The 24371-nt window shown below is 26.8% G+C and overlaps 1 protein-coding gene across 5 annotated transcripts in view; it reads left to right on the forward strand.

The window, feature by feature from the left end:
* LOC106785327 (FERM domain-containing protein 5) overlaps positions 1-24371 on the forward strand; it is a 49147-nt gene that overhangs the window by 21888 nt on the left and 2888 nt on the right. For 2 of the 5 annotated variants that reach the window (XM_014745689.1, XM_014745693.1), the window contains exons 3-10: positions 2157-2199; positions 3871-4047; positions 4683-4894; positions 10995-11147; positions 14996-15052; positions 17565-17653; positions 21464-21690; positions 22615-22782. In XM_014745689.1, the coding sequence (XP_014601175.1) occupies positions 2157-2199; positions 3871-4047; positions 4683-4894; positions 10995-11147; positions 14996-15052; positions 17565-17653; positions 21464-21690; positions 22615-22782 (1126 nt within the window). The remainder of the gene's footprint in view (positions 1-2156; positions 2200-3870; positions 4048-4682; positions 4895-10994; positions 11148-14995; positions 15053-17564; positions 17654-21463; positions 21691-22614; positions 22783-24371) is intronic. The other 3 variants (XM_014745691.1, XM_014745694.1, XM_014745692.1) reach the window with 2 other exon arrangements.

Raw genomic sequence — 24371 nt, forward strand, 5'->3', positions numbered from 1 at the left:
CACTTATTCCACTTCCTAGTAGGATATATCAAAGTGAACGTTTTTACAAAACAACAACGTGAACCAACTGGTGAACAATTTTAATAGAAACTTCAAATGCTCTGATATTTTTTGTTCGCGGGGCCACGGGATTGGGTTTATTTTCACTCATTTCAACGGGGGAAAAATAATTGATGAACTTTCAAACTTATTGTTAGTTACGAATTTATGTTACACGTATCAACGTTTAATACAATTTAATTAATAATCCAACGATTTATACGAAGAAACATTTTTTCTATCAACCCTGAATATTTTAGAAAAAAAGAAATTAATCACGTAAAAAAAATAATATATAAAGTATAGACACAAAAATATATTTAATGATATAATAGTAAAGTTATATAGCGAATCTAAATAAAGTAATTGAACATTTATAACGTATCGATCGAAATCTCGACATAACAATCATGATGTTGTAGATGGATATAGTTTGTCTGGTACGGTTAATGATATCCTTAGACGTCCTTTGTGAGGGTTGCAATCCCTTGGGATGAAGTTAGATCGATCTGGTTAACGAAACTCGTGGTCTTTGGTGTGTCTCGACTATTCACCATAATCACACCATTTACTGTTTCCTATCCTCTGAATAGTATTGGTCTTTGATGAGTACTTCGACAATAATTCCAAATAATTCATCAAATTCAATTTGTAATCAATATTTCAATCATTTTTCCTCCCCATGCTTTAAAGTAACATTATCTCTGGTTAAATTCAATTAAATATTCTATATTTTTCACGTAAATATATTAACTTGTCGTATTATACTTCTTAATCACGTATTGCATAAAATATTTGTATATAGTGTTAATATAATGATTGGAATAATCAATAATTTAAAGTGACTATTTGTTCTTTTTAATTACGATACATCTAATTATAGTTACAGTTATTTCTTTGCGTATATTTTTAAACCTTTGAATAAGAATGGTTATTAATACCAAAATAAATATAAATAGTATAATATAATATAATATAATAGATTTACAATATGTAGTACATATAATAAAGCAAAAAAATATATATATATATATGTAATAAATGTATAATATTACAGCTATTTATAAATAAACTGACATGTATGTATACACATATGCACATAAGCAAGCATTTTGATAAAAACAACAGAATACAAATTTTAATGAAAAATAAGTCAAATTGAATGATACAATGACATGTTACAAATGAAATAATACATACGAAAAATACGTGGTTATTGACTTGTACGTAAAGGTACGTTTGTAAATAATAGTAATAATTGACTTTTACTCATATTAAAGGTTTGTTAGATGTTTCAATTAGCATACTCAAGTGTTTTCTATTTCTTGCTTTGAACATTGAATGAGAGTGTATCTCACCGAGATCTCATTTAACCGAAGACTCGAGAAATTCATCAACAGACAAGAGAATTGCTTTGCGTCAGGGTAATATCCCAATGGTATGGAATAAATACTCGTATTTGCGAGATCATTTTCCAAATGATCGATCTCGGTGTGCGTTATACTAACATCAATTTTCATTACATATTCGGTTTAGAACTAAGTTTATTCGTATTTTAATAACAAAAGTCAAATAATATTAATTTATATTTTCTATTCAGCTTCTTTAAATGATTTAAACATATTTTGTGCTCGATGTTTAATTTTTTTCCGATATCATGATTGCAAATATAATTATAAAAATGTATATTTTACTTAAATCTTGTTTCATTTAGGTTTTTCAATGAAAATGATCAATCAAAACGAGATGTATATTTGATATCAAAGTTTTCGAATTGAAAATGTTTGCAAACGAATTTTCCATCACATGCACTTCATGTTCATAAATATTATTAATGATTATTAATTCAAAGATTAGCATGATATGTTATATTAATTAATAATTAACGCGGTTATTATAATATCTTAATAATATAAATTAGTACTATATTATTATTAACATAGTTCAATATATTAGCTGTATAAATATTAGACGATCTATATGAATAAGCATAATTTGTTAATCAATATAAAAACAAAATATTCGTACACATCTCTACATACATTTTATATATTTATACATGCATATAATTGAATAAATCATTCATTTAATCGTTATAATTATTTGATTTTTTTCAGCATTGGCTGGACCTGGGAAAAACGGCGATCAAACAGGTGAAAGGTTTGTAACGAATATTTAAATGTATTATTAAAAATAGATTTTTTGTTTTCGAATAAATCGATTTATCCATATATTTCCAAAAATCACATCAAATAAAAAAAGAAAAAAATTGGAACGACGGTAAAGAAGAAAGATAGAAAGAAAAATAGAAAGGGTATTAGTAATCATACTGTTTTTATTATTGTTATCGTTATATGAAAGATACTATGAAAGAAACCAACTGTCTAAGGCCAAGAAAATTCGATCGTTAAGTCGTACCTTTTTGTCTTTCCTTTTTTCTCTTTTTCTTTCTATATACCCAATTACGTTGGGTCGATGTCATATGAAACTTTTAGATGGGTATGACCCTGTGTACAGGTTGATATGATCGTTTCTAGACAGACAAAATATGACAAATGGATTGTAAATTAGTTATAATATTTCGTTGTCCTATATTTATTCGAGAAAATTTGATTTAAATTAAAAGAAGATAAAAAGAAAAATAATTTAATTGATATACTTAATCGTTAAATGTTTCTTTTTATTTCTATGAGATTTGTGTTGGTTCCTTTTTGCCAATAAGGGCACTTCAATTTTTGTTATAGTTTTAATAATTATTTTAATAGAAAAAAAAAAAAAAAAAAAAAACAAATCATTACTTTTGTAATCGTTTTAAGTTTATCTTTTAAAAGATTAGAAAAATGTTCTCACACTATTTTCTTTGACAGTTTAGATAATAAAGCGTTCCCGTTGAAATGTCTCACATGCGAATCTTTCATGTTCGCCGAAGCATAAACGTTTTTCAAGTCCCACGGAGTCAATTTCAATGAGTATCAAGTATACATGTCTATGCTATGTAACATAAAATAATACATACGTTGATTTATCGTTTGTTTCGAAATACGATCTTCGTGAAACTCTTAGGATCAAAATTTCCATTAAAATTTGTCTATGTCATTTTTTTTGTTTTCAAGCAAATTATTCTAGAAATGGAAGAAAAGTAAAGCCAATGTTTAGAAAGAAAATATTTAAATGCATTTTTCATAAATTTCTTCTCCTACGAAAGTTAGCTATTTGCTTTTTTTTTTTTTAATAAAAATAAACATTTATCACAAAAAAACATCTCTGTTTTTTTTCTTTCTTTCTTTTTTCATCGTTGAAAGTAGTTACATATTTGTATAATTAAAAGTAACTAATTATACTTTTTCTTCATATTTTCTTTCCCTTTAATTAAAAGTAACTTTTAGTGCATCGTATATCTTCAGGGTATAACGAAAATTATTCTTTTGATAATTTTATTGTTTTCAATTGTTCGTTAATATTTTAATTTCTTTATTTACTGATATAATTGTACGTTTGTAACTAAATTGAAATATATTTCTATATATACGCTTCCTTGAAATATTTTAAATTTAATTCTGGCGTAGGTTAAGAAAAAAAATATTCTTCATCACTAGTACAATAGTTTATGTTAATTTGACTCATAATCTATTGAAAATGATTTTCAAGGTCTTCGCAAAATTGAACTTTTATCGAATAAAAATTGATCATCTCTCAAAATGTTTTTTACAATGAAATTGTTAGTTCGATTTTAATCATAAGTTTATTATAATAATCATCGAACTAATAGGAATATGGATATGTATGTCAAATCAGAAGCGTCCGGCTTCTCTCACCGTGACTATGTTCCAGACATGGACCCGATTTTGTTTAGCTTTCGTGTGAAATTTTATCCACCCGATCCTCTGCGGTTGAAAGAAGAGATTACGAAGTATCAGGTTTACCAGCAACTGAAAAGGGACCTTCTCCATGGCCGATTATACTGCAGTCCTGGTGAAGCTGCACTACTAGCAGCATGTATAGTTCAAAGTAAGTTAAATTTAATATATAGCATAGTATAATACTCTTAAATCCTCTTTATAAACTAATTTTCTAATCTAACGATTAACTATTCAACATTAAGTTGATCCAGAAATTGATAATGGATAACTAACGGCACATAGCCATGTAATTATTTGTATAAATGTATATAAATTGTGATCTGGACAAATCGGAGATGCAAAGGGTTGCTCATCTGGCTTCTTATGACATAGGCAGAAACCTATTGTTAACGATATTATTCTTTTATACTATTTTCATCATAATATCGATGTTTTTTATACATCTTATTAATTGATTTGCTAAATTTTATATGACGGTATTAAATATATTTGTTTGGATCAATTTATATTATTTGAGCTACTTATTTATTAATCCTTTAATTATAAAAGTAATTTCTATATATGTATTGTATAATTAATGATACAATTTTCGTGAATAAAAATCAAAGGACGGTAAAAAATTCTTATTCTACTTTTGACTATGCTCAAGTTTCATAAACGCATAATCAATAATTCATAAACTGATTATTTGAGCTACTTATAAGATTAAAAAAAGAAAGGGAGAGGGAAAATGAGAAAGTAAGCAATCGATATTCTTTAATTCGATAACCTTTTTGATCTCAGGTGAACTTGGAGATTACGATCCCGAGATACACGAAGGGAATTACATCTCCGAGCACAAATTATTACTCAAACAGACTGAGACGATTGAAGAAAAGGCTATGGAACTTCATCAAACTGAATTAAAAGGATTCACTCAGGAAGAAGCTGAGACACGTTTTCTTGGTTTGGCCTCGAAATTAGACACCTACGCTGTGGATCCGCATCCGGTCAAGGTAATCGAACATTTATTTTTTAATTATTTTTCATTCCAATTTCTATTTTTCTATCTCTCTTTATATTTGAACATTATTGTGTTTATTTATATTTTGTCTTTTTCTGTTTTCCCATTTTTCTTCGTAATTTCTTTAATCATCTTTCATGGTTTCATCGGAAATGGTTTTCATGATTTTTCTTTACAAAAAAGTACTTTAAATCAATCTATCGGAGTTTTAACGAGTTTCAATCTCTTTTACAATCAGCTATAGCAACGTAATTGATTCATTTCATTACGATCTCTTACTTTCTCTCTCGCTCAACTTGATTTCCATTCGATTCGAACGCTCTTCCTTATTATTTATTTTCTCTATCACTCGTTCGATTTAATTTCTTTTTTTAGATACGGTTTTTTGACAACGGCAAATGGAATACGTGCTGAGAAATAAATTTTTAATAATCATTGGTTTATATTTTCTCTCTCCCTCCCTTTTATTCAACTTGTTTTTCATTTAATCGAAATTGATAGGAACAATCTCATAATAATAATTATTATTTATTTTAATCTTGGTACTCCTCGAAACGAGTTTCTCTTTTTTTATTAATGATTTCGATTTTCATGTTGACGATGAAAAATCGAACAACAACAACGACCTTTGATAATCATTTTACTTTTTGTTGATTTATTTTCTACGTTTTTGTTTTAGATATATTTTGTTGGTTCATTGGGAAAAGAGAATAATTCGCAATGCAAATTTAACTCGAGGACGTATCGGTAAAAACATTCGACTATACCCTCTTTTTACTTTATTTTCCACAACTTATTCCTCGTGTCGTATTTAAAATTTATAAATTTTTATATATATGAAATAATTGAGTGATTGAAAAGGAAAAGAGGTGGAGGGGCTTCAAGGAAGATATTTAAAACAAAAATTCCGACAAGTATATAAATTATACATTGTCCTTTTTTTCAGTCCCTTTTCTTTTCAATAGCAAGATTAATCGAAGCACTTAAAATCAAAGTACATCGTGAATGAGGACACTATATTATTGCAGGCATACAGTCAATTACATAAATACTTGCATGAATGATACATATAGATACTATTATCTATACTATATCTAGAATGAAATATTTTACACGAAAAATCTCAGTTAGTGATTACAGATCGAAAATACGTCATGGATTAATGACGTTATCTTCGTATTTTGTGTGCGATCGTATTTTGTCTTAGAATTATTACTACAGCAGTGCACTACTCCAGAACGTAACCTTAAACTTCTTCACCTTACTTTATCGGTCTTTACAATGCGACTCTAGTAACACTTTCTCAATGTCAAATAGGATCGATGCGATTCGCAGTTATATTCAATTAATTATCAGTCTTTACATTCTCCTCCTTTTTTCTTTTTCATTTCGAACTTTCTATATTGTTTTTTTTTTTTTATTATTTCTTTTTCTTTGTCTTCTGCTTCTTCTTATTTTTATCCATTAATTTTCGTTTTATTTTATTTAACCAATTTTTTCATTTAATTTTTCTTTATTCTTATGTTAGATGGGTAAATGAGCTGTTTATTTTGAAAATAGTTTAACAATAAGTTCATTTGTCAATTATTGTTCGTTGTTAATTATACTAACATGTACCATCTGGAGTAGTTAGCTATCATAAAAAATATATTTTGACTTTCTTAATCATCTTACTTTTTTATTATTTGATTCATTTTTCTCTTGTTTCGTGTTAACTTGTGCAATTTTATTATATTTTTTCTTCTTTCATTTTTGTTCCTATTTTATTTCTCGTTGGATGATGGATTTTACAATTAGATCGATGTTCTAGATTAATATATTTTTCATTAATATTACAATGACGAAGGAAGGAATCAAACTTAAAGTTTTTACTTCGAATAAATTATTAATTATTATATTCAATATTTTTCCCTTCCTCTCTCTCTCTCTCTCTCTCTCTCTCTCTCTCCCTGTACTTTTTGTTTTTTTTTTTTCAAGTAAGAAATATATATTTCTTCATTACGTTCGCGTGACCATTTCACTTTTTTCACTACCTTACGTAATTTCTTTCTTTTTTTTTTTTTTTTACCGTAACGAACTCTATTTAAAGAAGTTTACAGGATTTAAATGTTCTCCTCGATACGCTACGTTGACGAAGCAAAACGATCTTCTGAGAGAGATTAACGTGTTAAACTATACAAATAAATTCACCAGCTGTTACAAGTTATTCCTTTTTTTTTTCTTTTCTTTTTCTTCTTTTTTGTTTAATTCTTATTTTTCATTTATTGTCAGATGTTTGTATAATTTTCTTTTGTACAAATATTTGAAATAAATCTTGCCAAATGATCATAATGATACTTTCAACAATTCATCGATAAGATATCACCAAATTTCATGAAAATAATTAAAAATAATTTATTTATTTTTTCAAGAGTAATTATATTTTCAAGATACAGACGAATAAAAATACTACGCGTAAAATACAACGTTGTATTTAAATGTACCGAATAAATAATTCCAAAGTCAAGTAAACGCAAAAATAAGAAATTCATTATATAGTTAACAAATGTTCCTCATTATCATTATAAAAATGCAATATAAATCAAGGTATACTAATTTGTTTCTTTTTGTTGTCATATTACAAAAATAGCCTTGTACACGTACATAAATACTCAAGGGGTGGTTAAATCGCGACATTTTTGTATAGAACTTCCGGATGTAGATAGGAAATAGCATGATGGCGTGATCAATTGCACAAACCAAGAGCCTCCTCTCTGTAATACGTTTCCTTTCGTGACGTTAATAGTTCTTCTTCTTATATCCGGCAATGCATTTTGTCCCGTTAGCACCGTGTTCGTTTCTCGTGCGTGTCCTTTCACGTGATACCTCATTCACCCATATTTTTTTCTCTTTTTTTTTTACCCCTCTTTATAAAGAAGAGAGGGAAGGCAAGATGTGATATATATATATATATATATATATATATATGCGCGCGCCTGTGTGTATGTTTCTGCACTATCGAACGAAACTTTTACAGTATGAATAGATTCTCATTTACGATCGAGCTTTTATATCACAAAGTTTTTTTTTCTTTTTTCTTTTTTTTTCTTTCTCTATGTACCATTTCCCAAAGCACTTTTTTCGATTCGCGTCTATTCCTCTTTCATAGTTATGAAACTTTCCTCGGAATGTATACCGTTACGTCAAATTAATCATTTTCTTTTCAGTATTAGGGAAGGGGATGTTTTATATAATATCAGTTAATTAGTTAAGACAAAATCTGTAACTTATTTTTAACGTGAAAGTTAGATCGAATGGTTTAATATTCTAACGTTTTGTAAGCATCATTAATATTCTTTTATTGATGAGTTCGAAGTATTTTGTTTTCTTTTTCTATTCGTTTTATTATATTCGTGTTTTATTATTTTGTCATATTTATTTTCTACTCGAAACAACGTAAGCCTATAAATAATCTCAGAATTTGATATAGAATTATTTAAATAATTTTCTAATTATTGAAAATATTTTCTTGTCAAATATTTCCATTATGTAGGAATTCATAATCGAACAATCGTAAAATAACTAATGTTAATATTATTACAACGAGTAGAATATTTTCAAGAAAAAAATCAACGACAATATATTTGATTGATGTAAAAACAAATATTGTGTTAATCCTTGTGAAAAAATATCCAAAATAAAAAGGTTTACGAGCGATTATTTTCTTTGTTCGATTGAATGAATGGTTGTCAAATCGATTATCATGGGATAACGATAACTCTCAATCATAAGGTTTCCTGTCTATGAGTGAAAACGTATCGTTAATGAATCTCGTAGATGGTGAATAACGATCGTGCTCAAACGAGCTGCCGTTGATTTACGATTTACATAAAGCAACCCATGCTAAATCAAAGCGACCGAATCTGTCGCGATTCAATGAAATTCACTATACTACTCAATTTATCTATATAATAATAATAATATATATAAAGAATTGTATGTTTTTATATATTGGGTTGGCAAGAAAGTAATTGCCGATTTTTAAATACTCCCATTTTAAACTCCCATTTTTGTAATACTCCTTAATGTTATGATTTTCTTATTATTATATACGTTATATATAATATTACGTATATAGCGTTATATAGCGTTAGAAAATCATTGCGTAGATATTATCTTAATGTTCTTTCTTTACTTCAATATTAATATGGAGTGCGAAAACGAACATTTTCGCAATATTTTGTTTTATTATTTCCGTAAAGAAAAGAACGCAGTGCAAACCGCAAAAAAGATACGTGACGTGTATGGTGATGAAGCCCTTAAAGAAAGACAATGCCGAAATTCGTTTGAAAAATTCCATTCTGGAGATTTTTCTCTTAAATATGACAAACGTTCAAGTCGACCAGTTAAGTCGAATACTAATTTTCCATGGTAACCCCTATGAATATCGGTCTACATGTAATAATCTTCTACTGTGAATTTTTAATCTGAATAATTATTGTTACGATTTAATCATTAATTATTATTATTATTATTTAAAATACTTTCGAAGAAGTAGATCTTTATGAATGTTTCAAATGTCAAGATCAATGATTTCATTAGATTTCGTATTTAAATGTTAAACCCTTTGAGAATTATTTTCGAATAGCTTTTTAGTAATCGACTTTTCTTCCATTTAAAATTCACTTTTATGTTATTCGAATAGTTGATAAATGACGAATGCTTTATCGTTTTTTTCTTCTTTCTCTTTCTCTAGTCAATAGAAAAAGGATCAAAAGAAAGAAAGAAAGAAAGAAAGAAAAAGAGATATTATGTAAAACATTGTCGAGAGACGAGGAAAATAATCGTGTCAAAAGCTATAAGCTCTCTTTGAGCTGTAAAGCTTTTTCTCTATTTCCGAGATTCTCCTTCTCTCTCTCTCTCTCTTTCTCTTTCATTTTTCTTATTTTTTTAAATGTTTTTTTATCACTTGTTTGTTTTTTTTCTGACACGTCACAGCGCTGATAATTTAACGCGGACAAAATTTTTATTAAAAAAAAAAATGTACGAAAAAAATGATAAAATAATGCGAAAAAAAAAATTAGGATTATTTGTGTAAGTTCACAGTTGATAGTTATACCGTGGACAGACTGTTGATATTCTTTTTGATCGAAGACTTTGAATTATTCATCGCATGATTGTCTTGCTTCGTCGTTGAAATCGTTCAAAATGGTAGGATTTAATGGGAAAGAAAATAAAGGAAAGAAATGGAAAGAGAGTGAGAGGGAGAGGAGGGGGGAAGATGCTGATGAGTTTAACGATTCGTGTAATCGAATTTTTTTTACTCCTTTTTCCTTTAATTGAATAATGACTTTTAATATTTGTTAAAATAATATATAAATATATCAAATATTCTTTGCATTGAAAATAATATGACATAATATAGGTGTACAATGCTAAATATAAAACCTTGTTACCACTTTTCCTTTTTCTTTTTCTCTACGATCTTCTTCGTTTCATTTCTTCGTTAACGTTAAAAGCATCGCTAAAATCAGCAAGCTAAGAACATTGGATTTTATCAGACATTTTTTTTTATCTTGATCCATGCGTAACAGTTTCTCAGTATATCATAGATAAAGAACCTTTTATGGTTAACTTTCTTCGTTAGCGTTGATTTAACGTTACAATTAATCTCAACATCGTTTCCGTTTTTCTTCTTCTCCATTTTCTTTTTTATATTTACTTTCTCTCTCTATCTCTGTCTCTCTTATTTCGAATTACTGTTCATTATCGTTAGAAAGCTTTTAGTCTTAAGGTTTAAGCATTAGTCTCAAATGATCTTTTTAATTCGAAATAAAAAAAAAAATATACATACACGCACACACAACTATATGCATTCATGTAAAATCTTTACCGATAAATTTTGTAACCTTCTACATTTTATTTTTACTTTTGAAATATAAAATATGTGCAAATAAAAACGACGTTTATCGTGATTTTAAAGATAACATATATTTGATAAAATGTTTCATCTCGATATTAATTAAAGTAAAAGGAATAAATTATTAATTAAACGATATCAGATCGAATTTGAATAATTATTTGTGTTATCTTCCTTTTCTTTTTATTTACAGGATCACAGAGGTACACAATTGTATCTTGGTATTAATCACTGTGGCATCCTGACGTTTCAAGGATCACGAAAAACTCACCACTTTCGTTGGTCGGAGGTACAGAAAATCAATTTCGAGGGAAAAATGTTTATTGTACATTTGACCATAAACGAGGTAAGATTCCTTAGAAGTATTTTAATAAAAAAAAAAGAATTATTCTCAAATATTCAAACTACTTATACATTTGAAAATTTTGTCAAAAACATTTGACAACAATTGATTTTGCGATTTATTTAATAATACAAACGATTCTAATGTAAATCGTAATACAATTAAATTTCTTTTTGTTTTTTTTTTTTTTTTTTTCAATTTCTCGACCACATATATTTCACATCGTAATTATTTTTATTGCAAAATAAATCGTAATATAAATTGTTGAAAAATGTTTTTTTGTTTTGTTGAGAAATAATTTATTGTTATCATCGGTGAAACATACGTGAAACGATATGTGTTAATAGAATTGTTTGAGATATAATATCCTGAAAGGATCGATTCGTTAATATGCATCCTCTATTAAGTTTATTATCGACAATAATAAATCATAGCAAAACGATGATCATTTGTAATATAGCGATAAGCTTGGATGGTTTCAAAAGTGTCTCGAAGCTATCAATCTCCATTTTAAATCAATTTCCTCTGATGCATATGTATGTGTATTTAGATGTATCTATGTATATACATGCATATTATGTATGTAAGTATACTAAAAGGATGCATTATACCGTCCTTTTTTTCTGAAATAATACTTTGCCACAATTCGCGAAATATTATATTTTTTAATATTAAAGATAATTTCATTGAAATTTTGATTAAGAGAGAAGAGACAATAAGATGAGAGACTAATGATTATTATTTATAATAATATTGAGATCATTTTTATTCGTTCTTTTTTTTATGTTCTCTGAAAATATTGCAATAAAAAAAAATATATTGTTCCATTTAAATAATCAAAATTGAGCTTCGAAGAAACAAATAACCTTGTTTATTATCTTATTTTTAACCATTAGATTCCTTTTTTACAATAGGGCAACTTTTTCCTTAGAAGTTATTTTTATAGATACGATTGTAAATACAAAAGATTGTGTTTTCATTTGGTCTACTCTATACATACAGGGTGTCTTATAATTGGTAGTAGTAATATCCCATTATAGAGGAAATAGTAATAAAACTATTCGAATAATTAATATTCATCAAATTTTTCTATCTACGAATATTTATAAATATCAATGGTGTTTTTTCCATATCCATGGATACTATAATTATATCCTATAATTATAAATAACAATATAATATTAAAATAATATTTATTATGAAAAAAAAGAAAAACAAAAATTCGTGAAAGTTTATTTCAAACAACTTTCTAAATTAAATTAACGAAATAATTAATAAAAAGAAAAAAAATGGAGAGAGAGAGAGAGAAAGATAGTATTGATACGTATAATAAAATAGTAAAAGTTTATTTCAATCAACTTTTCAAATGAAACCATTGAATTATTGAAGTAATTAAAAAAGAAACAAAGGGGAAATAATTATTGACGAATATATATACNTTTTTTTTTTTTATGGAGACAAACGATTCGCGGTCTAGAAAAATACCCCATGAAGGAAAAAACGTTTTTAAAATTTCCAATCGTTACTTTTTCATGACGTACGTTCACCTCTAACGAATAGTAATGACATTTTCGAACATGGAACTTTATTTTTAAAATGATTTTTTTATTATTCTTTTTCTTGTTCGTGCCAAGAGAATAAACTTAATCCCCGAGACTTCTTCTCTTGGGATTTAACGAAAGAATGAAATAACTTGTTACCAATGTATTGGTGATGTAACATTTGACGTCATTCATGGATTACACAAAATTTACTATTACTAGCAAACCTTTGTAATATATTAAGAAAGAACGGATTTAGAGATCTTATAAGTCTTTCATTTCAATTCAAATATATTATACAACTATATGTTACATATATATATATATGTAACATATAGTTGTATAATATATTTGAATTGAAATGAAAGACTTATAAGATCTCTAAATCCGTTCTTTCTTAATATATTACAAAGGTTTGCTAGTAATAGTAAATTTTGTGTAATCCATGAATGACGTCAAATGTTACATCACCAATACATTGGTAACAAGTTATTTCATTCTTTCGTTAAATCCCAAGAGAAGAAGTCTCGGGGATTAAGTTTATTCTCTTGGCACGAACAAGAAAAAGAATAATAAAAAAATCATTTTAAAAATAAAGTTCCATGTTCGAAAATGTCATTACTATTCGTTAGAGGTGAACGTACGTCATGAAAAAGTAACGATTGGAAATTTTAAAAACGTTTTTTCCTTCATGGGGTATTTTTCTAGACCGCGAATCGTTTGTCTCCATAAAAAAAAAAAAACAATAGGCTAGATTTAGTATATTTCCTAACCTTCGAGCTGTACCCAAATATTCGTGCACCGAATACGTTTTTTTTTTCTTTTTGTTTTTATTTCATCGTTCTTTAGCATTGACATAAATCACGTGATAAAAAAGATCGTTCGCCTATAACGAATATTTGGTTCGGAAGAAGGGTTTCTCGATTAAAATAATCCAATAGCGAACGACTACGACGACGACGAGGTTGCGGAATGGGATTACCTTTTTTTTCTTCGTATCGCGAAACTTTTCCTACTGTTCACTTTTGTTTGTTTGCAAAATGTTTCGGGCCGATTTAAAACGGTAATTGCGGTCTCTTCCTATCTCTCTCTCACTCTCTCTCTCTCTCTCTCTCCCTCGCTCTCTCTTTTATCAGTAAAACAGTAACACAACACACTAATAATGTTATAAGCAATCACTTTGTGTAAACTTTGACGCGTTCGATACGAGCCATAAAGTGGCATTATTAATTATATCTCTTCGAATGACCAATCACATGGTATTTCAAATTTATTCCATTAGTATTACTCAATTTTGGAAAGAGAAAAAACAAATATGGATTTGTCCTATTAATATTATACGATCTTAACTCTATATTATTTTCTTTTTTATACTAAATCTTTATTTTTTATATTTTCTTTTTAAACGAAACGAATATAGACATTTATTTTAATGAAAAATATAAATATCTAATTTAAAATATAAATTAATAATCGTTGTTTTTTACGATTTTCAATTATTTTTGTACAGATTCCAATTTGTTTGTTTCTTTCTTTTTTTTCTTAAATATTTGGATGAAATAAATGAGGCATTTGTATTACATTAGTGATTAAAATACTAAATAATTAAAAAATGATATCATAATCAATTAAGTAAGTAAATCGAATGAGATTGATATGAATGATTTGTAACAATTTTAATATTGAAATTGAACAATTTAGACAATTATATTTTAAAGAATAATTAATAACAAGTTGAAAAACCTATCTGATGAAATTCACTTGGAAATATATTCACAATTTAAGAAAGTTTTACGTTCTAATTAAGTCCAGCGTTGATTAAGAAATTAAATTAAATCAAAAAAAAAAGAGAAAAAAGAAACGAGTCGTTAATTATAATAAAAAAAAAAATAATTCGATAAAAAATGAAATCAATGAATTTAAAAGAATATCGTGATTTTGCTTGAATTTTATTACAAATGCAACTGTAGAAAAGAAAAATAATTTTTGGGGGAAAAAAAACATTAGAATTATTCTAATATATTTGAAAATGAACTAGAATAATTGCAAAGTCTTTCATACGGTTTGACGAGTCTAATTGAAGCTTCAGGGATTGTTTACGTAACTCGCTGCTCTTTCCCTTTCTCTCTCTCTCTCTCTCTCTCTCTCTCTCGCTCTTTATTACTCGTGTATATCTATGTAGTTGAAAAAGAAAAGCTATTATATATATATATATATATATATATATATATATACATGTATATATATACATATGCATTGATTACGACCAAAGTAATCCCATTATTTTCCACTGCCGGCCGCTCTGTCCAGGACGTGAGGACAAAGGTGAGTCGTTTCTTGGCAGTTGCACGTGCTATTTGTGTCCAAGTAGGTAAAGAAAAAGAAACTTAGAATAATTTTATACGTATATCATTTTTGTTTATTTGGTTAAAATACAGGTAACTCTCCTATAACACGGAATATATCTAAATTCTAGAAAAAATATCGTGTTGTGTGAAACAGTGTTATACGAGGTCATTTGCGCGTCATTGTTTTAAGATAATTTACATTTTTTGAATATATGATTAAATCAAAATATTATGTTATGTACAGTGTATTCTACAAAGGTTTTTACTAATTTTCTTATCGTATTATAGAATACCGTGTTGTAGGAGGGCTGTATACATATAATATTATATTTGAAAAAAATCAAATATATGAATAAAAGTAAAGAGAGATTGACAAATTCTTCTTCGATGTTGTGTGATGAATAAACTTTATTAATGAAAAAAACAAGAAGAAAAGAAAACATAAATTGTTGGCTTTACGAATTTTTATGATATTACATTTCGTTTCTTTCCTTTTTTTTTTTAACGTATAATCTGTATAGTGTATTTGTTATATTACTTTTCTTTTTTGTAATATTATTTATCGAATTGAAATTATTTTTAGCGAACGGTTATGAACGGACGATTTTCTCGGCTGGATGTTTTAAACGACAGGACGAGTTGGAATTCTTTTTTTCTTTTTTTAAAAAGTAGTTCGTAATTAAAAAAAATAGATAATTCCTTTAGATACTTTCTTTTTTCTTTCTTTCTGGAAATTTATATAAAATTCTATAAAAAAAAATGTGGATCATGCAGTCGAGTATATTTGTCAAGGTTATTTAAATATTGTAAAATTGATCGAGACTATTTGTGAGTTGCTAGTATTTAAAATAAATGATTAAATAAAACATTTCACATAATGATCTACAATCAATTTTTCTCTTTCAAGGTTATCTTCATTTAATTTGTTTGATTTAAAAATGATTAATATTAGAAATAATAAAATGAAATAGTAACAAGGTTTTTTTTTCTTTTTTGAGAAAGTAATGTTTGATAAGGAGAAAGACCAAACAAATTTCTAGGAAAGAAAATGAATATTCATACGTTATAGAAAAATGCAACGATCAAGGTCACATCAATCCTCGTATCATTAGGAAAATTGATTCAACAAATTTATATCAAAGACAAATTAACGTTTATTTCTCCTAGACAATTATTTATAATGATCTATCTTTCTAATTGTTTTAGTCGAATTCATCGAATTAAACTCGAAATTGTGTGGGTCATGTAAACAAAGTAAGGTTCGTAGACCATGAAAGAGAGAGTCAGAAACGGTGCTGATTATTTGTCTGTGTTTCGTATTCGTTGGAGCATGTTTCTGTTTACATAATTACCAACAATTAGAATATCACGACGATAATGTGAAATTTTGTATTTGTATATAATATGTGATGTGTAAATTTATTAAACGTTTATTTTTCTAAGAAAAATCATCGATAAATTTTCTATCGAAACTTATTTTAAAATATTCACATTTTTTTATACGAATTACTTACTGTGAATTAATATTTATAATATATATATATATATATTTAATCAATTTATCTCTAAATGAAGATACCCATAGATATTCACAAAAAAAAAAGAATTCGACTATTAAAGATTTATTTAAAAGTTAGAATTACAAACTGACCTTTTCTTAAAATAATCGATTGGAAATATTTATTTAATATTTTTGTTTTTTCAAAATCAATTTTTAATATTGCAATATGAAAATATGACTTTACTAAAAAAACAATTATAATATTACGTTTTGCAAACCATTTATTCCGAAACCTTTTATTATTTCATTTTGTTGTATTTAACTTAAAAATCAATGATTGGTTTAATTGTCCTATCGTTTTCATTGCTCACTTGAGACGAATCGCCGTCCAAATCCGATCGGATTAGCGTAACAAACGCATCGTAACTTATACGTCTCTAGAAACGTATGCAGATATATACTTAAATACATACATATGTGTATATATATATATGTCTGTATATAGTCGTAGTTCGCTAATTATCGCATTTATGTACCGAGAAAAGTACCATACGTAGGGTTGGAACTTCGCTAATTAAAAGTTCACCAATCTCAACGCGAATTTAATTAAAAAGTATCGGTCTTCTTAAGATACTTCTTTTTCCCTTTTTAATATTAGAAATTTACAAAATTACAGATCTATACAAACGTTCGGTGTATCGAAAAAAAAAGGAAACATATCGTCTTCGAGATTGGACATTAAAAAAATAATTTATAATTTTCTGTTTCATTCAAATTCATAACATTTTGAGAATATTATTAAAAAAAAAAAAAAGTAATTCAGACAAAAACCTTGACTCTAGAAAATCCGTAAAAATGATATAAAACATCGTGTGTTTTTTTTTTTTTAAAGTAGGAAAAAAAATAATATCATGCGCGAAATGTTGATAATATTTTTCTCGGTGCATCCGGGGGAACCGTAAAGAAGCCGTAATTAAAAAACCATAGAGTAGAGACGTTTTAGAACAGTATTGTTTCCCACGATTTTCAGAAAAAGCACACAGTTGGATTTAAGTGTCCCACAGGCTCAAATTGCCGTCACGTATGGAGATGCGCCATCGAGCAAATGCTGTTTTTCACGTAAGTATGTCGTACTTTATGTGTACGTCTTAGTTATATTTTTATAACAATGTTTTTCTATTTCTTTTATTTTTATTTATACAATATTAGGTCTAAGGGAAAAAACGAATCCATATAGAATAAATACAGGATAATAATAATTAATAAATAAACGTAAAAATAATGGATAAATAAACGTTTAAATAAACGTTTAAATAAACATAAAAATAATGGATTCCTTTTTTTTCCTAGATCTAATACAATAATTAATGAATCTCTATATATGATTTTGCTTGCAATATAAACTTTCAATATTCTCACACACACTCGGAAGCATATTTTAGTATTATTACATTTTTCAAATTGATACAAATTTGATGGCAGAAGAGCATTTTCTTGTTAGACAAATATAATTTTTACTCAAATGATCAAAAATTGGTTTCACAAATATTATTATTTATTTTTTTAAGTATTTTAGTACCTGGTTCATCATCTTCTGTATCTTATTTTTTTTATTTTTCTTATAATAAAAAAATCTTTTGCAATAAAGTTTATTATAATATATATAGCAATTTCAAAAATGAATAATCCTACAATATTTTTCGATTTATACAAATTTTGTAATATCGTATTACAAGATAATATTGATTGTTTTAAATTGACAACGTGTTAAGAATACACTTGTGACTCATTATATATAATAATTAATTCATTTAGCAATAGAAAAGTCTGATATTAGTATTAATTAATAAATTAGATAAACAAAAATGGTTCACTTTTAATATTACGATTGCTAGATCGTAATTTTAGTTAGAGATCATAGATCAGCTTAGCTTTTACATTAGATTATTAATTAGTTCATTTTGAAGTAGCCTGCCGAGATATTTTTTCTTATTTTTTGTTTTTTTTTTTTCTTTTCTTTCTTTCTTTCTTTATCATCGTCATGAAAAGAAAAATGAAGTCGTACGATGAAGAATTTATTATCTACCTCATGTAACAAATTATTACGAATTTTTCAATTTCTTTATTAATAATGTACAGAGTCTTTCGCCTAACTCGACCACCGAGAAATATCTCGTTTATTTCATCCCATAGAAAAAAATGTTAGAGGAAAAAAAATATTCTGTTCGAAGACGCCGATATAGTGATGGGCCGAATTTCTTTTGCAAGGTCGTTTTTTTCGAGATATCAAGGTCATCGTATTTTTTTTTAAATGGGACTATAATATAATATTTACAACAATACAATTTTTAGATTAAAGAAAAAATATGTTGAAGAAAAAGGTAATACTATAAAAATAAAATATTATAATAAATCACAAAAAGAAAATATAATAATTTACACGGAGGTAATTAATAATTTAAATAACGAAGTAATCATATTGTTTCAAAAGGAAACTAATATTAATGAAGACAAAAATCTGATGACAGTTTATAATAAAAAAACAAGCGAGAAGAGATTGCGTTGCATATTGATTATTAATAATTTCAATAACGAAGTAGTAATGTTTCGTTTTTTTAGAAAAAATTATGATTTTATATCTTGACTATATAATATTTGTCTATTAATTCTCATGAGGTTCATTAACGTTGCCGATGCAGGTCGATGCATTTCTACATGCAGTTCGATCCATGCACTATGCGTTTTAGTTTAATTCAACGTTGTGCAATAGTTCGGTGCATCGATGCGAACGACACATATGCATCGATCTAATTGGATATCTCGAGGTATACCACTGGACTAGCTAAACCTGTCTATTCGTTTAGTATACACCCACGTTATAGTGAACGTCAAACTGTAATACTATCTACTATCTCGATGCAAAAAGAAAAATAGAAAAAAAGGAATTTGATTTTCGATACTATAGATGTTGTTGTCAATATTACTTGGGATTTTTAAATTAATTTTGTGTTTTTGTGTTGATTTCTAATAACGACAGTTTAAGTTTTACAAGATTTATTACATCTAGTTTATTTATTTTCTTTTTTAAGATTTTTCTCTAGTCTAAAATTATATAATATTCTTTTTCTGTATTTATTTTTTTATTTATGTTTAAATATTTGTCTCTCTCTTTTTAAAATTAGATTTATTATTTCAAATAATAATTATTTTAAATTTTACAATTGTTATATCTTTGACTCTTGTACTAAATAATATTTTATTAACTAATTTGAAGAGAGAGAGAGAGAGAGAGAGAGGGAGAGAGAGGGAGGAAAGTAATTTGATTTAAGAACTATATCTCATCGTTTATTCATTTATTTCTTTATAAATTCTACTATATTTTAAAATAGATTGGTAGAAATGTCATTAAAGTTTTTACGATTCCAAGTGATTCTATTAAAAATAAAATATAACTATACGTAGTGGATAATTTTAGAAATTTGTTTTCCTTTCTAGTCTCTAATTTTCTTCTTTTTAAATATTTATTAACGAAACGTTAATGAAACTTTGTTTTCTATTGAAGTTTTCTCTAAAACGTGTCACAAGTTCGTAAAATAAACTAATTTGATATACGGTTATGTTATTACCATTTAGTTTGGTGAAATAAAAGAAAAAGAAATATTTATGTTAGTATAAAGTCGGAAGAACGAAGTGTAAAGAAAATTTATCGTTGCTTGTATTTATGAGAAAGAAAGATATACGGGTGTTTCTCACCGATCGAGTTTTACGAATCGGGTCAAAGCCTTTGTCGGTTTCTCTGAGGGTAAAAGTGCAATGTGCAACGACCATTCCATTTACTACACACACATCTATTACATAGAGATACATATAAAATTATCCTATCTTATACAAGGTGTCCCAGTTCTTTTTTCTTTTTCCTGTAAAATTCTACCAATTTTTTCTATAAATAAAAATAAGAAACCAAAAAAAACACACGTTCCATAAAGATAAGCTATATAAAAATGTTTTATTAAAAAAGTTCTAACAAGAAATACGAAATGAAAAATACGACAACTGTTTTCTTCTTTGATATGATTCCAAACGGTAGTTTTAACAAACCGAATGAAAATGTATTATATTTAAAAAAAAGGAATATAAAAGCATTGAATACGATAAATGAACTATTTGAATTTTGATATAAGACACCAAAGCTGGAAAAAAAAGAAAATTAGAATAGGCAAAGAACAAATCAGACAAATAATTATAGCGTAATATCATTTGTTCGAATATTTTTGTTTATGTTGAAAAAGGTTCTGCGAACCTGATAAAATAAAATCACTGATTTAATATTATATATACTGTATATATATATATATATACGCGTATATAATAATTTAGTGAGGAAGAGGTGATTATAATATATATTTAAATAGTTTGTCAGGATGATGGGCGCACTGACTAATCATTGATTGAGGATGAAAGTCTGATATACATATATATTTAATCTCACATAAATTCACTTAACATAGGATTTTCACAATAACATAATCGTAACCATAAGATAAAAATAAGGCATAAGACATAAGAATACATGAGATATAAGACATATTAAGACTACTTTTTTCCTTTTTCTCCGTTGTTATATCCTATGTATCGGTCATACCCCCGATGGAAGGGGAAAAGATCCATCATTGATCATCAATCAGTCTTTCTTCTAAGCATAAGTGACGTCTTAGAGTGGGAGTACGTTCAAAAAGTTCTCTCAGTTTCAGACTGGCCTATAAGATATTTCTCATAATCCCAAACTAATAATATTTATTAAAATATTCCTTACACGTGTATATATTGATTTATCATAAGATATATTATATCTTATATTATGAATATTCTATTTTTCAATAATGAAATTACTTGGAATAAATTTGATTTGTGTTTGTTTGAAAACAATAGTTTGCCGAAAGCATCTGACGCACCTGTGGTCAGTGGAGGATCAATATTCTCTTGGGGCACTAAATTCAAATACACAGGAAGAACGGAAAGAGAAGTTTTAGAGGAGACGGGTCCACTTCGAAAAGAGGAACCACCTATTCAACGTTGTCAAACGACGTGTCTTAGAAGAAAAGCAAGCAGCGTACCGGCCACCCCTAGCACCCCTAGTCAGGACCTTGTGGAAATACGTTAGTATTATTTTTATAAATAATACTTTTATATATATGTTTAATTTTATAATAATAAATTAAACTAATATTTTGTTATCTCTTTCTCTCTATTAACGTTAAACGTATCACGTATCAAATGACCGTCTCTCTCTTTTTTTTTAAATTATATATAATTAATATTGAAAATATAATATGATTATAACATTATTTTTGTTGTTTTTATTTCTTTTTTCTTTTAATACTTCGATTCATTTTACTGATTTATTATTTTAGTTTAAACATGAAAATATTGAACGGATGCATATTATTTTAAAAATCTATTTTATATTATAATTTTGGATAATTCCATCTTAAGTCACGCGTCGATCTAATAAAATCAAATTAAAAAATAATACAACGCATATTATAATAATTTCTGTTAGTTTATATTAACATTCTGGGAATGTGTATATACTTATAATGTTTTAAAAAAATATACATATATTTTTTCGTAAATATTCATACGTCGAGCGAATTTAAAGAGGATACACGTTAAAAAAATCGTAGAATCGTTGCATTAGAAATGTATACCAAGAATTTGACATATATAATACACACGTATTATAAATAATCCCATTGTATTTTAACTTCGATCAAAATATTGTTCGTTGAATGCGAGCATAAACGTATATAAATATAAAAAATAAAATTTATAAAAATAAACAAATATAACAAAATCTTCGTAATCGGAATTATTTCGAAAAATCATCTATGGCATATATGACGTTACAAAAATGAAAAATCTTTTTACGATTTGTGACGTAAACAGAAGATAATCCTCGAATATACGCGCGTACGGTATATTCGTTGAATACAAAATAAATGTATAAAAATAAAGAAAATATAATAATTTTAACGATAGAATTAATTTATCAATAAGATTACAATAGGATTTTTGAATAGGTTATTCCAGTTTACCACGTAGTTGTCACAGTGCGGGATTGGATGGTACCGGAATGTCCGAGGGTGGTACCGGAGTACCTCTCAGTTCACCCTATTGTCCAGATAATACCTTGCCACTCCTGGAGACCGTGTCGGAGGACCAAGAGATTCATGCAAGAAGAAACAATGGTTGGTCTATATTTTTTATCTATTTTTTTCTCTATGTTTGTTTGTTTTATCTATCCGTGTTTGCCAGTTCTTTTTACAATTTTTACTATGCCTTCCGTTTATTTTTTATTATTCACTCGTGTGAATGTGTTTTTTATTCAAACATGTTATATGAATGTACAATAAAATTAATTAAAAACATAAGGAATGTATTTTTATGGGGTTTTTTTCTTATTTTTTGTTCTTTTAAAGATTCGTACGTATGAAATTATGAAACTACCCCACCCCATTATATATTATGTGCATATACACAATCAGAGGAATTAATTAATGTTAATACGATAAAGTGTCTTAGATTGTTTTTTATATATTAACAAATAAATTTATACTTATTCGTATTAATTGTGGCATGAATTACTTTGCAAGAATATGTTTGCAAGGAAATAAATTTAATTGATTATTATTTGTTATTAATTTTTATTGGAAGATTTACTGTACTCTCATATAACATACATACGTAGATATTGATTTTATTGATAGTTATACCTATTTTTGATTATAAAAGTAACCCAAGTCCAATGTACGATCATTAATTTTGTTATATTATATTAAATAACTCTGAATTAATAAAAAACAAAACGAAATATATATACATACGCGCATAGAAATATTCGACTCGGGTTATTTTTTATAATTATTCATGCATAAATAATACTCGAACGAGCATTTTAATGTTTAATTTTTAGAAAAAAACGTGAGAATGACTTTTTTTTCTCTTTGAGCAAATTTAAATGAGTCAACGTTGAATCGTGGACAGAAAATCTTATTATACTTATGGGAAAAAGAAAGTAATAATTACCTTTTCGATCATCATCGTACGATTCAACGACTCGTGAAGATTTTAAAAGAGGAATGCATGTACGATATGATCACGTTTTAGCCCGATTGCATGAAACAATAGATATTAAATGAACAAACGAACGAAATGGTTAGATAAAAGAAGCAAAAAATAAAAAGAAATAGTAATTAAAAACAAAATAAAAATATTCGGAAGAAAAACGAGAAAAAATATTCCTCTCCTCGCTTCGTACATTTTTTTTTTTTATGAAAAAATGAAAAGAAAAATAAGAATAGTAATTAAAATAAATCGAGGTCGTAAATAAATTGTAGAAAAAAATACGTTTCGTTCGTTCTATATATCTATTTATTTATGTGTGTGTGTGTGTGTATATATATTTGTACATAACTGTGTATATTTAATTAATTAGATCACGTTAACAATCGTTTTTTAAAGACACGAAACATTTTTTCTTGAACATGACGTGTCTTAACGAGTCATGACGATGAAACATGCTAAAGAGGAAGAAAGGGAGAGAGGGAATATATTGATCTAAATTTTAACGAATAATTATATTACCGTTATTGTCAGATAAAATTTACATTTTGCGATTGATAGTAATTCTACTCGAGGTAAATGGATTATTTGTACAAATATTTTTAACTAGAAAAACTAAGAGAAAGAAATAAGACAAAATTAATTTTTAAATAAATATCAATAGTGTAATAATAAACTCTTTATAAATTTATAATTTCTCATATATTAATTATAT

This window comes from Polistes canadensis, unplaced genomic scaffold (genome assembly GCF_001313835.1).
Source record: "Polistes canadensis isolate GaletaPanama2010 unplaced genomic scaffold, ASM131383v1 scaffold_48, whole genome shotgun sequence".
NCBI classification, from domain to species: Eukaryota; Metazoa; Arthropoda; class Insecta; order Hymenoptera; family Vespidae; genus Polistes; species Polistes canadensis.